General features: G+C 44.7%; 1 protein-coding gene and 1 long non-coding RNA gene across 3 annotated transcripts in view; one reads left to right on the top strand and one right to left on the bottom strand.

Moving 5' to 3' along the window:
- The first annotated feature begins 223 nt into the window (after positions 1–223).
- Positions 224–15348, top strand: part of LOC119388371 (CD109 antigen-like) — a 37813-nt gene continuing 22688 nt past the window's right edge. The window contains exons 1-4 of one of the 2 annotated variants that reach the window (XM_049413926.1): positions 224–367; positions 10633–10730; positions 11616–11794; positions 12736–12927. In XM_049413926.1, coding sequence (XP_049269883.1) covers positions 10651–10730; positions 11616–11794; positions 12736–12927 — 451 coding nt within the window. In that variant the 5' untranslated portion in view covers positions 224–367; positions 10633–10650. The remainder of the gene's footprint in view (positions 368–10632; positions 10731–11615; positions 11795–12735; positions 12928–15348) is intronic. The other variant, XM_049413927.1, reaches the window with a different exon arrangement.
- On the bottom strand, positions 6230–7725 carry LOC125757777 (uncharacterized). Its single transcript, XR_007415542.1, has 3 exons — positions 7663–7725; positions 6842–7100; positions 6230–6306 (listed from the first exon to the last, which is right to left on the bottom strand). It is a non-coding gene; the product is annotated as an uncharacterized LOC125757777 (long non-coding RNA).

Raw genomic sequence — 15348 nt, 5'->3', positions numbered from 1 at the left:
TGGCTGTAAACACGTGCGGCGCCCCAGACCCAGTTTACCTCGATATGAGCCTACGCAGCCGATCCCCCGAAACGCGCTGCACGTGGTTAACCGTGGATGATAGTTTGTAGACGGCTTTCCCGAGTGCTGCCGTGCGCGGAATCACCAATCACTGTGTGTTACGCAAGTGACGTTGCCTCGTGCAACCGGATACGGAAAGCGCGGTGAGAGGTGAAAAAGCACTGAAGCGTATAAAAATAGCGCATTTCCATCAACAACCCGCCTTGGTGAGCGCCAGTGGATTATTGCCAGGATTTACGCCGGACGCTCCTTGGGACCTTTCGCGATCGCTGCTGACTTCGGTTATTCACCGCTGATACTTCAAGTGGTAAGACCTGTCGCAACATTCGAAAGCGCGTAACATCTTAAAGAAACCGCATTGACCTAAGCCGGTTTCAGAGTACTTTTCATTCACTCTCCTATGGTCTAGGGCCTGTTCAATAGTCAATTCCGTTGTCGGGCGCGCACACACGCTGAATATTTTGCAGCCGTGCAGATGTAACTGCTGCTGTTCACTGTGAAACACTACTTTCGTGGCCTTCGTGTGCTTCTCTTGTTTTTGGAGGTGACAAATACCGGAAACTGTGAAAGACATTAGAAGACTTTCAGCTTCTTATAGCTATCCGTGGTTTACCACCGTGTTCCGGTGCAATGAAACATGGCGTTTTAGCTATTGGTGGTGGTGGTGGAATACTGGGGCCGAATTCACAAAACTTTCTCTTGCCTGCGCAATTTCTTAGCCACGAATTCTCGTATCTCGAGGGAATGCGATAGCAATGGTACGAATTTAACTTACTCGCCACTTTTGAGGGCAAGGAGGCAACGCGAAAGCCGATGAAACGACAAGGAAAGAAAGAAGTGCGCGCAGGTGATAGCAAGGCAGCACGCGAAGCGTCTAGCATCGAGGGTACACGATGATAGCGAATGTATTTCCGCCTGATTTTCGCTGTATCTCAGCTGCCAGTTCCGGGCGTCTGCTACAGCGCTTACGCATTGCAGCAGACGTCCTGGGGTCTTGCGCGAAGCCAAGTGCTCGCGTTTCATGGATGACCATAGCTAACCAAAATCTAGTTGCTCGATGGCGTTAATAGTCCGTGTGCTATCTCGTCAAGTGCAGGCGAACAACGCTCCAGATGCACCGCATCTATAAACCACACATAAATTGAAACATTGAAGATTTGAAGGTGTGAGCGAAACGTTCCCCCCCCCCCCCTAGTTTACCAGAAACAGTTTAGTTACATTTTCATGAAGCTGCGCTGCCACTCGAACTAATTAGGCATGTTCGAGCACGGTATGGTGGTTGCCATTAGGGTGTTTTGTAGCTAGACGTAAAATGTCGCATTTCTTACAAAGATCTCAGTACAAGACATAGGAGCGGCTTTTGAGCCTACGGAGAACGTTTGTACAGAAATATAAAGCAGCAGTAACAAAGGCATGATGCGCGTAATGCCGCAAGTTCAATTAACCGCAGCATTTTGACAGGGCCGGAATGCCAGAGCGATCGTATACGCTTAGATATGTGAACACGTAAAACGAGGACGATTCGTCGGGAGGTTTCTACGAGCTAATGCTTTTCAGAAAACACGGCGAAGTCACTTCGTCCTTGCAAAGTTTGCGTGAGCAAACATAAAAGAAGTGGCGTTCAGTTATCTCGGCCTGAAGTGACATCACTACACGTGCGCCTGGATTCACAGGGCGCGCGTGCTGCGCGTTTGCACGATTAACAAAAAGAAAAAAAAAAGAGACGGCGGTCGCGTTACTTACTAACGTCTATGGGAGCGAAAGCCATAGAAAAGCGAGCGAAAGTGTGATTGTGCTTATATATAAGAATCGAAGCAAATTAAGTGAGCAGTGATTTGTTTAGTGAAAGTTTATTTAAATGACGATAATCGAAACAAATGGAATATTCAATTAGTGAAAGTGACATTAGTGACAGTCAATTAGCGATAGTTGATTAGTGATGTCGCACTCGATACAAAGTGCACGGTAATATAACCACACGTAATGGCTTTAACCTTCGAGTCACCTTAGGCAAATGCACTCGGATACCGAGTTTTTTTCTCTTTTTGATCGACTTTCGCCGGACATTTTGCATTAGGTGTCTTTCGAGGGAAAGATAATATATATATACAATGAAGTAAGTGTGACAGTGGCAAGCTCTCTTGCGAAACACTGCAGCGGTGGTCGAGTCGTTACAGCGTCCGGCTGCAATGCGGGAGGTAGTGGGTTCGATTCGCAGTGTCGCCAAGCACTCACGTATTTTTTTTTATGGAAAAACAGATAGCAATGCCTGAGGGTATGTGTTTCGGGCACTCTTTTTTTGATAACGTGGCCTTTCCGCTCTCTTCTTTCACTCCCATTTAGACCCCCAAGACGATGCGCCGTGCTCCCTCACGGATCACAGAAATAAGAACTTTTTTTTTCTCTAACCACTACTATCGCAAGAGCGCCCAGTCCCGAAACCCAATTATCATACCTGGGCATTACTTTTCACGACTCTGGCTATTCGAGCGCCGGTCAGACATCACGGTGTTTTCAAGAACACCAATAGACACGCGGCGGCCAAACTGCTTGCGGCCAAGATGACTGCCTTTGTCGGGACATGTTTCCGTGCTAGTTGGGTGGCCTTCATTCCATGCAGCAGCGCAAAACGACAGGAACAGCGAGAAAAGACACACACACAGTGATGTGTTTTCTCTCTCGGTCTCTGTCGTGTTGCGCAGCTCCGTGTAATGCCTCTGTCAATGGTTCTAAAGAACTCCAGCAGGCTATCGAGTTCTGAGGAGAGGGCAAAGCAGTAGGCCTGCGAAAAAATTACGGCAAATTCATTTGCGTCATTAAGGGCTACTCTTCCCTTTGTAGGTACTTGAAAATTTTAAACCCAAGTTTATTCTTTATCAACAGCAGTTAAAGTATAGATGACAGGTGGACAAAAAAAAATTTCGCGTGTTCAGCTTGACTAGTTTTGTGCCCTAAATAGTAATTGGCAACAGGTATGACAATACGTAGAAATACCACGCACATATGTAAAAGTATGTACAGCCACGAGCGAAAGCTTGGTTATGCTGGTTTGAAGTCGACTACTCTATTCTACATATTCGACAAACGCAATCTGTAGAAGCAATGTTACACGGAGGAACTGTCCTATAAACTTATTTTTGCTGGTTGGTTGCATAGTTTTCAACTTCTTGCTCAGAACTGTACGTTGGAAAATGAAACATCTTCTTTGAATGCGCACATTTTATGTAAGGTTACATTCATTTTTGCACAGTAGGAAACATACTTGAGAAATGAAAACGAGATTGAAAAAGGAGAACTAGAAAGCAAATAGGAAAATTCTTATAAAAGTTACAGTAAACAAAATAACGTAAGTTTTTGTTTCAGATACATGCATACACATACATACATACATACATACATACATACATACATACATACATACGTTGAGGTGTAGTTAATAGGATGAACTGCTATAAAACAACAATGCTGATACACTCAGTCTTGAGCACATGAGGTTTCAAGGCAGTAACGTACGAGAGAAATCTCTCACCACTTTTATGTGCCAACTCGGCATTCCTCGAACCCTCCTGGAACAATTTGATGCATAGTTCCTGTTGCTGCCCACTCACAAGCAATTTTTATACATTTGGTGGGCGTCAGCCCACGACGATATATAAGAAAAGAGCCCCTGATAATGTGATGCCAAGGAAAAGCGCAATGCATCACATTTTGGTACATGTCTGCAATATGACACATAGTTTATTTACATAGTCGGGCACATTGACAACACTATAACAAGCCATGTTAGGTGACGTGGGCTGAAAAATTGGCACAGGTCGGACAAATTCTGGACCAATACATAAATAAAGCAATTCGCTGTTACTAAGCTCCTCGGTACACAAAATGCTGTTGTTGACATGTCAAGACCCTATTGCTTCTCCTGAAAACACTCCTCAAAAAGGTTTAGAAGTGTGCACATTGAGAGACTGCTGTATAGCAGTCTCTCATTCCGCTCGAAAAAAAATTTCAATGCACTTCTGGACAAGGCATGTGATGTGAAGCTTCAGTGCCTTGCATGTATATCTTGCTGCTGGCCTCAGCTGCAATGTTTATCAGCAGAAATGTGCAGAATAACATTTTATATAGTACCACGCTGAAGTAATTATGTTTCAGGCGCATAAAACATGGACAACAATAAATTATTTAAAAACATTTACCTGGCACAGTTTACAGAATCTTAAATACATTTTCATGGAGCAATGACAGCTTATCTGATGATAGTAGTAATGGTTATCAGCCTAGAAATTTGTTTGAAGTCGCCAGTTTCAAGATTAGAGTATACCAACAGCCTTCTTCAGGCTAAACCATTGTACAGACGCAACAAAAGGCATAAGTAAATGCATGCTATAATCACCCTACAAAAAGCAATAAATACTTTCAGCAGTAAAATGAGCAAAGCTGCATAGATGATGAACTATTTGCAGAGTATAAAATTACATAATGGAGAAACCTATGGCAACAAACACTATATGAAAAAAAAATTAAAACTTACACAGTACATGCAGAGAGGGTGACTGTTGAAGAGGACAGACAGGCGACGGGATAACATTACACCGGTGCTAAAACTTGTTGGACGTACTAGGAATAGTGATGCTCCTCTTGCATCTAAATATTCCGTGGAGAAGGACTTTCCAGAGCTTATGTAAACAGAAAATCATTTGTGCTATACTAATGCGCGTATCCTGAACGACTATATCGACCAAGTGCAAAATTACCTGCTTCAATGGTTTCATTCTTGCACTACCAAACATGAAAACACGGTTTTGGTTGCCGACCATGGCTGCTGTTTCTAATGGCAGTGAAATGCAGAGACACACATGCACTTTGATTTACGAGCATGTTATAAATTCAAGGTAGCCGAAATTAATTTGCACACTACTACTACAGTGTGCTGTACATTAATGTCAAGGTTTTGTATGTTAAATGCAGAATTTAATTAATTTTGAATCCTCAAATGCAAGGAATTGCTGAATGATGCACTGCTCAACAATTAAACTGCAGCTGTGCAGATTCTCACCATACAATTCAAACTGTTCCAGATATCACAATGCATTCTGTCTGTTGACGTGCACATTGAACAGCAGGACACAGTCACTGGTAGTCGCTGTCTACTTGTTCGCCTTGTGCGTTTTGTCCGAGATACACTGTACGATTAGATGACAGTGAGGCACCTGATCCCGTGGTACTGCTGGAACATAGAAAATGCAGATGATTGTTACAACCGTGCTATGTGTAAAACTGGACAACTGATATGTGCTAGAAACTCCAGCTCTCGTATTTTCAGAAGCCGATGACAAGTATTAAGAAATATTAAAACAACAAAAAGGTCTGAACATAGAGCCACCAACAATGAAGTCTTTGAAAAAATATTTTATGATATAAATGTATAACTACGATGTTCATTTTGAAGGCAACAAACTTCTGCCTAATAGTGAGACATAAGCCAATAAAGTATCTTCTATTTCGACTTTACACTAGGTGCAAGAAGCCGACCACAAATGAGTTCACTGTGCTACATTCTAAGAAAAAATGAAGTATTTGGGGAGTATTGCCACCCCACAACTACAATCGTCATCCATCTCACGTACTTTCCTCGCGTTACCACCACGCGTCATTAGAGTGACAACATTCTTGATAGGAAAGTGCCAAGAGCCAGGTTTTCAAAAAAGAAAACCCGAGCAAGCAAGATTACGTTATTGTTGTGTGGCAGAAATACTAAAAAATACTCTATTTCTTCTTAGAGTGTACTCATGTATTGCTATGTTACAAGACAACAGCTATTGTTCATCACTTTAACGTTATCTAACATAGCCACGTCATCATACAGTGTGCAGGAACAATTTTGAAGACTAGAAAGCGCAAAGCACTTGCGGATTATGTGTGTTTTTGTTTCTCAAAGCCGTTTTTCCTACCAAAAGGACACTTTGAAAAAAAAATGCACTTGATTAGGAGAAATGATTGTGAGCAACAAACACACTCATAATCCACAAATGCATGTTAATAGGCTCTTATGGTTTCCACAGACACTCACCATCATCACTATTGCTGTCAATGCCATGCCGGACGGATATGCTGTGTCGTGCTCAGAACACCAAATGTGCACTGTATGACTTGTCTTGCATGGGTGGGGGCTGCACTGCTGCTCAGCTGGGCCAGCCACGGACCGGAGGGTGAGCACCCATGGCTCTCAGGCATAGGGAGAGTCACCTTCAGAGATCAACAAGCGTGTATTCAGGTCAAATACGATTTGTAGAAATAACCGTGAGACTATGCAATTGTGCTGAGAACATGTACGACGGAAATGCAACATATGCAACAACATTGAAAAAAAGATGAGCTTTTTAAAAAAATGCGCATTTACTGCTCCTGTGTTGCCTGAGCTCTTTCTCCCTGCATGTTGCGAACAGCCAGGCGATTTTCACCCACTTGCTATTTCCATACAGAGCACTTGATACAGTGAGTGCGTCACAAGCACAAGAGCTCAATAAGCCATAAAAGTATTTGTGCTATTTCAAAAGCACAACTTTCCAGTCTCACATGTATGAAGTAAAATTCATAAGCTGCAGACTTTACACTTGCGACATTGTCAATTCCATCATAGTTTGCTTCTCCTTAAGTGTCCAATTAGCATTGGTGCGTGACAATAATACAAGCATCCACTGTTACTAACAATGTTTGGGTTGTGAAGGTGTGTACATTAACCGGTGTTTACTGTACCATCTGTACTTTGAAAAAAACTAACCTAGCAACCAGCCATTAGGCAGTTTTCTGCCCTTGAAGCTCCCAGGAAGAGCACAGTCCATTCAGATGAGGCTGCCATGCGTGCTTCCAGGCCCCTTTGAGGTCGGCTGGATGATGACACCCCTACCATTGCGAAAGACTTGTACATTTAGGGAGCACAAGTCCTTCCTATTTCTGTACAGGTGCTCCAAGTCATAAGGTGGCTTGATTTGCCAGTGCTTGCAATCGATGGATTCCAGGACCTTACGAAAGTCTGCGATCTGTGAAGAGGCCAAATACGATATATTCAAAAAACCATCATTGAAAGCGCTCTTAATACATATTTGGCAGTAACATCACTTAGTCAAAGCTATCAAATATGCTATATTCAATTTGCAACAAACTGAAGCCCCATGTAAGCTTTACATACCGCAAGATATGTATGTCCTTGTAAAGTATAGTGCTGCCACAGCAGTAACCTTCTATACAAGTAATTTTGCAATATAAAGGGAATTCCTGAAGAAGTGCTTCATGGCTCCTGGAAAATAAATTCGCATCAATTATTTTTATCTCAACTGTCAAGCGTGGTAAACAGACAGGCTCCTCTTAATAACCAGATAATAACCTGCTTAACCCAAATCATAAACACTGCTGGTGTACTTGCTCATATTGCAATATATGTATATTGGCCATATATACGTATATACAAAGCGGTAGTAGTACATTTTTCGTACTGGAACTTAACATGGGGTGACATTACATCTGCTGGGATGAAAAACTTACAAACGTACGTTATAGCGCTACACGAATAACAACAAAATTAGTTGTGCAAGTTCAACTCACCGATGGCACAACGATATTAGCAGCCGTCAGCGTCATCGGGAATCCAATGTGCTCTGCAGCCACAGGCAAAAGACGTCTGTGGACAGGAAGCTGCCGTTGACGTAGAAATGCAAGGCTAGCAAGACGTGTACGTCCACTGGTGAAGCGTGAGAAATCGGCGTGGGCCGCTGTAGTCAAGGCTCCAGTGCCGAGCAAAACGACAGGACAAATGCACTTGAAAACCTGTAGTTAGCAGGTGCTGGTCTACGACTTCATCCAAGGCAAGGCACTAGTGAGAAGTGTGTTCTGTCCGGATCGAAGCGTGACGTTCACGTGCTTTCGCTGCCAGGTACAAGTCCAAGTTTTCACCGGAGAACAGTCAAGGCGTACTGCGAAAGCAGCCACATTTACAGGAGAATGTTTCGGCGTGCGACTTCGGTTCGACACGTTATGACGTTCGGATTACGGTTATCACAAAAAGGAGAAGCAACGAGTTAAAAAAGAAAACGCCAAGCCCAGCGCCAAATCCTTAAAGCCCTCATAAAGCACCATCGCAACTTCGTAGGACGAAACACGGTTATCAACGCTTTTATATTCTGTCACACGGGCACAGCCTCTTCACAAGTCTTGGAAATGTCAACACAGCACCACTGTTCACAACGCACATCGTTTCACTCCCAAACACTGCATTTGCCTGGACTGCTCACAAGAAAATAGAAGCGCACGGGCTAACCCGTGGCGAAGCAAGAACCAAACACAGAGCGTAGTTCATGCGTTACCGTGCGAGCACAGAATCACTCAAGTAACGTGCCGAAATGTTGTCAATTCGAAATGCCGCACTGCACCTCACTGAGACACTGTGAAGCGAAGCAAACGAACTGTTACCGACACTCAAACACGCACTGCAGGCTCCTCGAATGCTAGTTACCGTCGGTACACAGGCGCCGATCCCCACTTCATACACACACCGAGGCACAGGCTTCGCTACGCTTCACCGCGCACCAAGAGACACTGTCGTCTGTCTTCACACTGATTGCGCGCACCGGAAAAGCAGCGGTATTCACAGCACATCCAGTCGAACGCTGAAGGAACTCATGCGTTTGCGAAAATCGGCGCCGACACCTACAGTTTACGGCGCCATGTTGTTCTTACAAACTGCGCAGCAGGGGGTAGGCGCTAAGACAACTTAGAAAAAGCTCTTTCGCGTTGATCGCGAGAAGATAAAAAGTTCTCTTATGTGCGAGGGGGAAGATATGACGAACACGACAGGAGCGCGCGATGAAAGAAGTGTTTTGTCAACGTCATAAGATGGGCTGTTGTAGAGAGTACTGCTTCCCAACCAATCACGAGTTGCACCTCTCGCCCAAGCCGTCGTCTGCTATCGTTTGTCGTCTGCTACGATAGTAGCCTCCTGCGGGGGTTTCGCCTTATCTACGCGATTTCCAGGTCAAGCTGACGCTTCTGAGCACAATATACATATATGAGCGGGTGAAGCCACCTTTAATTGATATTCTCAGGCCAAGTTAAATGGCAGTTAATAATCAAAGGGACATGAATTCGGCAAAGGTTTGTTTATACTCGAGAATCGTGAGCATTCGCACTTATTTTCGACGTCATTTCAAATTACTGGAGTCATTTCTTTCTGACTACTTGCCACATTAACGCGTTCCGTTTCGGTTTCCGAACAGTGAAGGTCGAAAAGCTCGATTTGTTTGTGATTTCGTGCGTAATCACGCACATCTATAATATGCTGTGATAATGCAATGTACGAGCTCGCTCTGGATCTGCCCAAAGTGCATAGCGACAGCTGCATTTCGGAGATCGTGCCTATTGGTCAGTTAAAGCCAATCCAACTAGACAAGTTATGGAATCACATAATAGGCTTTAATGATGGCTAACTGAAATGCTCCGTTCAATATTATTACCAATAACACGCAGCTGATGTGCTCCTCTGAACCTCTTTGGTGGTAATTTCGACCAATGCTGCGTACATCATCATAAGTTGGACATCTCATTGGAGGAAGTAGGACGCAACACAACAACATAACAAAAAAATGTTGACCAAATACCGCACCGCTTTCGACTTCATCGACCATTCATGTAGAACTTTGGTTTTAATCCAACCACAAGCCTTTGCATGCATAATTTTTCGCCATTGACAACCAATAGGCTTCTTTAATTACTGCGACTCGCAGCTTATTGGACGACTACGAGTGTCAATACTGTCCATAGCGTTCAAGCGAAACAACACACGAAACTCAAAGCGCCGAAATAAATTAAAACGTGCCAGCAGTCATCAAGCAGCCTTACATGGCCGTGAATTAGCTTAAAATCAGCCATGGCACCAAGATACCCGCCGCAGTTGCATGTTCTAAACAGCCATATTGTTCGTAAGAGTGGTCCGGACCACTCTTGGGATTTCCTCGTAGCCACGCTGTTTCTGCGCAATTTTTTTGCTTCGTGAATCCACTTACGAGCCTTTTTCAGTGACGTCACCAAATATAGCAACTGCATCACCATCGCTGGCATGCTCCTTCACAGTCGCAGCGCGCTTTACCGCAGCGGCCGATGTGATAACGACGGCTCTTACGACGTTTTTTTCGCTTCGTGAATCGACTTACGCGACAAAATTTCTCTTACGCGACAATTTGCTCGTAAGTGAGCTTTGTGAATTCGGCCCCTGATGTTACTACAGGTGACGCTACCTGCCTCACCTGCAGGTAGCTTCCCCTGCAATGGCTCCACACAAGCAACTCTTGTCACGTCACCTAATTCACCGTGTGTCACTTAATACAACTGTTGATTGTTTTTTGTTTGTTGCATGTTTACCTACGCCATGTTACGTATGGACGTGAAGAGCATGTGGCGAATTTCTTTTCAACTTAACACTGAGATATTGAGTTCATGTCATATTTCGCGTTATTGTCATTTAAATGCGTTGTTATTGTAGCAGTTCTTCATTAGCGGTCGTTTCTGTTCTTTCCATCGCAGGGGCCGTAATTCGTCGCCATGGCGTCGAATTGGACACGTTGGTTGCTGCTACTCGCAGCTGTGGTCACTCTGGAAACAACGCCCACCGCCGCCGCTATGTGAGCACCTGCTTTTCGCGCCTTTTTTCTCGCGTGCGTTCGTCGTGCCTAGTCAGGGTGAGCACGAAATAAATACAAACTACGGTCTGTCGGAAGCTTCTAAACTGCTTTCGCACGAGCACGGAGGTGCTACTTCCGTTATGCTTCGTGTATACATGGAAATTTCCCCACGTGTTGATTGATTTTAAGAGGAAGCATCGCAGAAATTACTCGGACGTCGCAGATGTGCTATTGTTCCCAACTAAGCCTAGTGTGCATTTGAGAAACATGCATGGCTGGTCAATGTAATCGTTGTGCGTGTCCGCTCAAAATGGATACAGACTGAATCTCGCTTGTCTGGTAGAGAGGCCAGGTGCCAGGTCAACCTGAGGAGCCTCTGGCTGTTGTCTTTTGGGTTCAGGACGGCTTCACACTTTTCCATACAATACATAGTTCTCTGAATCGTCAACCCTTTCTTCTACAGTAATAAGGATAGCCGAGCTAGTTGGTATGAACGCATTGTGTAATAGCGACTTGCCTGTGTCCCTGTGTATTTGCGCTGCTATACAATCCTTTCTTCTAAGCAGCTGCCTCCTAATCATACGCCTTTTGGTCTCCTGAAGTTCCAAGCTACATTTTTCTACGAGTTTCTAATGTCTGGCACCTCGATCATTAACCCCCACCCTATGATACACCTCGAACAATTCTGTCTAAAAAGTGAGAAACTGAGAAGTAAACATGCACCCGTCTATTTAATTTTTGTTATTACGGTTTTCTCTTGAGTGCTTCTGTCGCACACCGTGTCTCAACGCCCCTGCTGCCCAGGACGACGCCCTTCCGTTACCAACCCTGCCTAATCAACTGCCTGAACTTTTTCTTGCACTTTTTCTTTCCATACTCATGCAGCGAGTACTTCGTGACTGCACCAGGATACTTGACGCCGAATGCTGATATCAAGCTCACCGCAGTAGTGCGAAACCCGCCATCCGACGGTCAACTGGTTGTGGAACTGTGGGGCACTCGTTCGGGAATCAACCAGAACAGCACCGTCCTGGCTACCCAGACGTATGACGTCAGTTCAAAGGGTATACTTCCACATGTCTTGCAACGTTTTTTGTTTCTCTGCCATTGGTGCTATCTTTCATGCGATCGGGTATTTCCGTGTGGCGTCCTAATGCGTACATGTTCACAGAATCGTTTTCCATTACCCTATTTCTCCTGTTTCTAAGTTGATCAACAAGAGGTTTTTTTTTCTACCCCCTTTCGGTAACATCCTTTTTCTCGCTCTGGTCTTGCCTACAGACCATGTAGAGCTACGTACATATATTATGGCGCTAGCTCCTCGCGGCATTACGTTCCTTCCTCGGCAACTTTTTCCGGTCTGCTTCTTGTCAACCGGAAATTTCGTTTCCTGCGCTGTCTGAAAACCCCGAATAAAGTAACGCTCGCATGAAAGAGTGAATGGTTCACGGTTAAGAGTGGCTTAGGACAGATATTATGTCGGAGCGTTAGTTTTGGAACGATAAGGGTAAATCAACTGTCAGAGTAATTAATGAAAATTAGTTGCGCGAGGTCAGCGAAAGAGCAGAGTCTTGTAAACGGCTGGGATCGTTGTGGAGATGATCTGAACCACGCGCTTCTTTCTACGGGGTCTCTGCGATCCTCTTCGAAGGCGCGCTGCCGGGTTGATTGCGCAGGCCACGCTGAAGGACGCGCTACCAACCTCATAGAGTGCGCTTAAATTGAGTTCATTGAACAAACGCTATGCTTTACACGGCATGCGCCATCAGTATACCACATACCCACAACAGAATTGTTCTTTTACCCAAGTGAACCAAAAGTTCAACAAAAGCTAGGGTCTAGTGCCATAATGACACATTAACGTCGCCTAGTTTTGTTTTTTTTTCTAAACCATGCACGGTAGTCCCGCCCGCTTAACTAACCTCACTTTCTTTTATTACGTTCATTCATTAGGAGCGCTAATGCCCTCGTCAGTCTCATCATCCGTCTACTGCTTGCCTTGCAGGCATCGACTCCGAACTCCTTTTCCACGTCCCCAATCTGAACCCAAGCGAGTTCTACAACGTGTACCTGGATGTGACTGGCAAGTTTGGAAGCAGCCAGTTTTACAATAGGTCCTCTGTTCAACTTGAGTATGTCAACAACATCAATGTCATCGTACAGACCGACAAGCCCATGTACCGACAAGGAAGTACAGGTATGTATTAACATTGCTAAAGTATTTCACTCTGCAGCCGTAAGGACTGCCCTCTCGCGCTCCAAGTCGGCATTATTTTTATGTAATCTATATTTTCGCTGCTACTTGCTTTATCGCTGCTACTTGCTATTACTTTCCGCGTACCTTCGGAGAATGTGTCCTGTGAAGCTCCCGCCAACAGGATTTCAAGTCTACATCGAAACTACAAGAAGCGGGTAGCATGTCTCCTTTCTGCATGCTTCATATTCGATCTGTTCACTCTCTCAAACACTTGAGCCCTTATCCCACTGGCTGCCTCCAGCCGACGTTGCCTGCACGAAGCGTTGCAGGCCACATCTACATATGTATGCTTTAAATATCCAGCCCGTGATTATCAGATAAAATGCCTCCTATTTGTTCCTACCCTTCATCATTTATATTATCATTCCATCATGTCGCTCGTTAATGTTTTCCTACACTGTGCTTCTATACCAAAACTCATTCCTTCAATATTCCTGCCTTACAGTCAACTACCGGATCCTCTGCTTGACAATGAACTCTTGCCGGTCACTGACCAGCTGGTAAGTAATCCTTTCCTACATATGTTATCTCCTTTCTTTCCCATTCATTTCTTCAATTTCTGTTTACGTAGTCTCATAAATGCCCTTAATTCTCGCTTGTATAGCAGGACACCAATATGGGCATGCTATTTTTTTACTCTTTTAATTGCCTGCGCAAAGCCTTTCGCTATCTGTTAGATTGCTTCAGTCATTCACTAGGGCTACTATTAAAACTGTAAATTGAAGTGCAGTGAAAATTGTTAGCATAATTACTAAAAATATCATGCCTTACACACTATAAAGTGTTCGTGTGAAATATATTGACGCTATGCTTTCGCAGGAAACCCTCGACAACACTTAGTTCGTGTGAATTTTTCGCTAGGGCAGATACTGCTACTTGGCTTTTACTTTTGTGTCATGTAGTGAATAGAGAAATGTCTGCATGTTGGGGTACGTAAACACGGCAAGTGCAAGTCGGCCATAAGAACTTCACGAAATATAACTTGCTCAAAACAAACAACCACCTGCTCTGTGTACCTGTTATGTACATCCATAATATTCATTATCTTCAGGCCAAACATCACTATCACAAACCCCTACGGCAGCTTCTATTCCAGCAGCAATTTGTCAATTTCAGCGATGGTACGTTGCTTTCTCAAAGCCGCAGGCGAACTTCACATCGCAGCGTTCATTTTTAAACCAAATTCGCGTTGTCTCGCAGGTCTTCTGCAAAATTCCTTCAAGCTCCTTGATATTACTGACGAAGGCACATGGACGATTGCGGTATCGGCTGGTACAAACTCTGGATCCACACGTTTGAAGTCCGGGACTACGGTAAGTCCACATTTCAGACTTCCAACAATTCAAAACTAAATTCGCCTAGTTCAGTAAACACACGTACCCTTTGAGATTGTTTGCAGATAGTGCCAGTGTCTACAAGTTCGATACAAATCGGCACACGGCACATTAGCATACAGCTTCTCAACTCGAAAATTCTTACGCAGTGTTTGCTTCAACGATTCTCCTTTATTAAACTGAGCTTCAAAGATGCTTCCATTGATAATGCCAACGAGTGGACTAAGATGCTAGGATATCTGTTTCATTGAGGTTTGCTTTTTGCAGTGTACCGAAGTTCTCGGTCACCATCACACCAGACGGTAACGACGTCGTCACGAACCCCACGGTGCTCTACACTATTTGCGCGAAGTAAGTGGTTTATCCGTAAGATCACACTAGCATTCGCAAAATGTATCTGCTTACTAAGCCATGTTCACTTTACCAGAGAGAGAGAGAAAGAGAGGAGGAAAGGCAGGGAGGTTAACCAGTAGAACGTCCGGTTTGCTACCTGCACTGGGGACAAGGGAATGGGGAATAGGAGAGGAAGAGAGAGAGAGAAAAAGGAAAGCACTGCGCGTCCAAAGGGGTACAATCAGTCACTGAGGCTGGATGGAGCTTCTCTGACCTACATTACATCAGCGCTCTGATATTCCATTGGGGAATCGCGGCCTTTGAGAGGGCCGTGGGCGAGCCGTTGTGATTACTGCAGCGCTGAAAACACTGGATCGAGAACCTCCAGCATTTGCAGGGCAGCTCGGGCAGTCGGAGTGTTTCGCTTATTCAAAAGCATGAATATGGTGTTCAGAAGAGAGCGAAGCATCGCAGCAATGTCTTGTCTTTCTCGGGCAAGTCGGGGGAACCAGCGCGTCGTTGCCTCCGTCTGTGGTGCTGCGACCATTGGACTCGCGGTGTATGGGTGCTTTGGCTGTGGCTGTGGTTCTGGCTGTGGCTCTGGATGCAGCTTTGGCAATGGCGCCATGGACTCAGTGTCTATGAGCTCTGGGTGCCGTCTTGTCCTCAGGAATCGCGTCGGGCGTGTATCAGA

Source organism: Rhipicephalus sanguineus, chromosome 3 (genome assembly GCF_013339695.2).
Source record: "Rhipicephalus sanguineus isolate Rsan-2018 chromosome 3, BIME_Rsan_1.4, whole genome shotgun sequence".
In the NCBI taxonomy this organism is placed as follows: Eukaryota; Metazoa; Arthropoda; class Arachnida; order Ixodida; family Ixodidae; genus Rhipicephalus; species Rhipicephalus sanguineus.
Note: the sequence above shows the minus strand (reverse complement) of the source record. Positions and strands in the feature narration are given on the sequence as shown.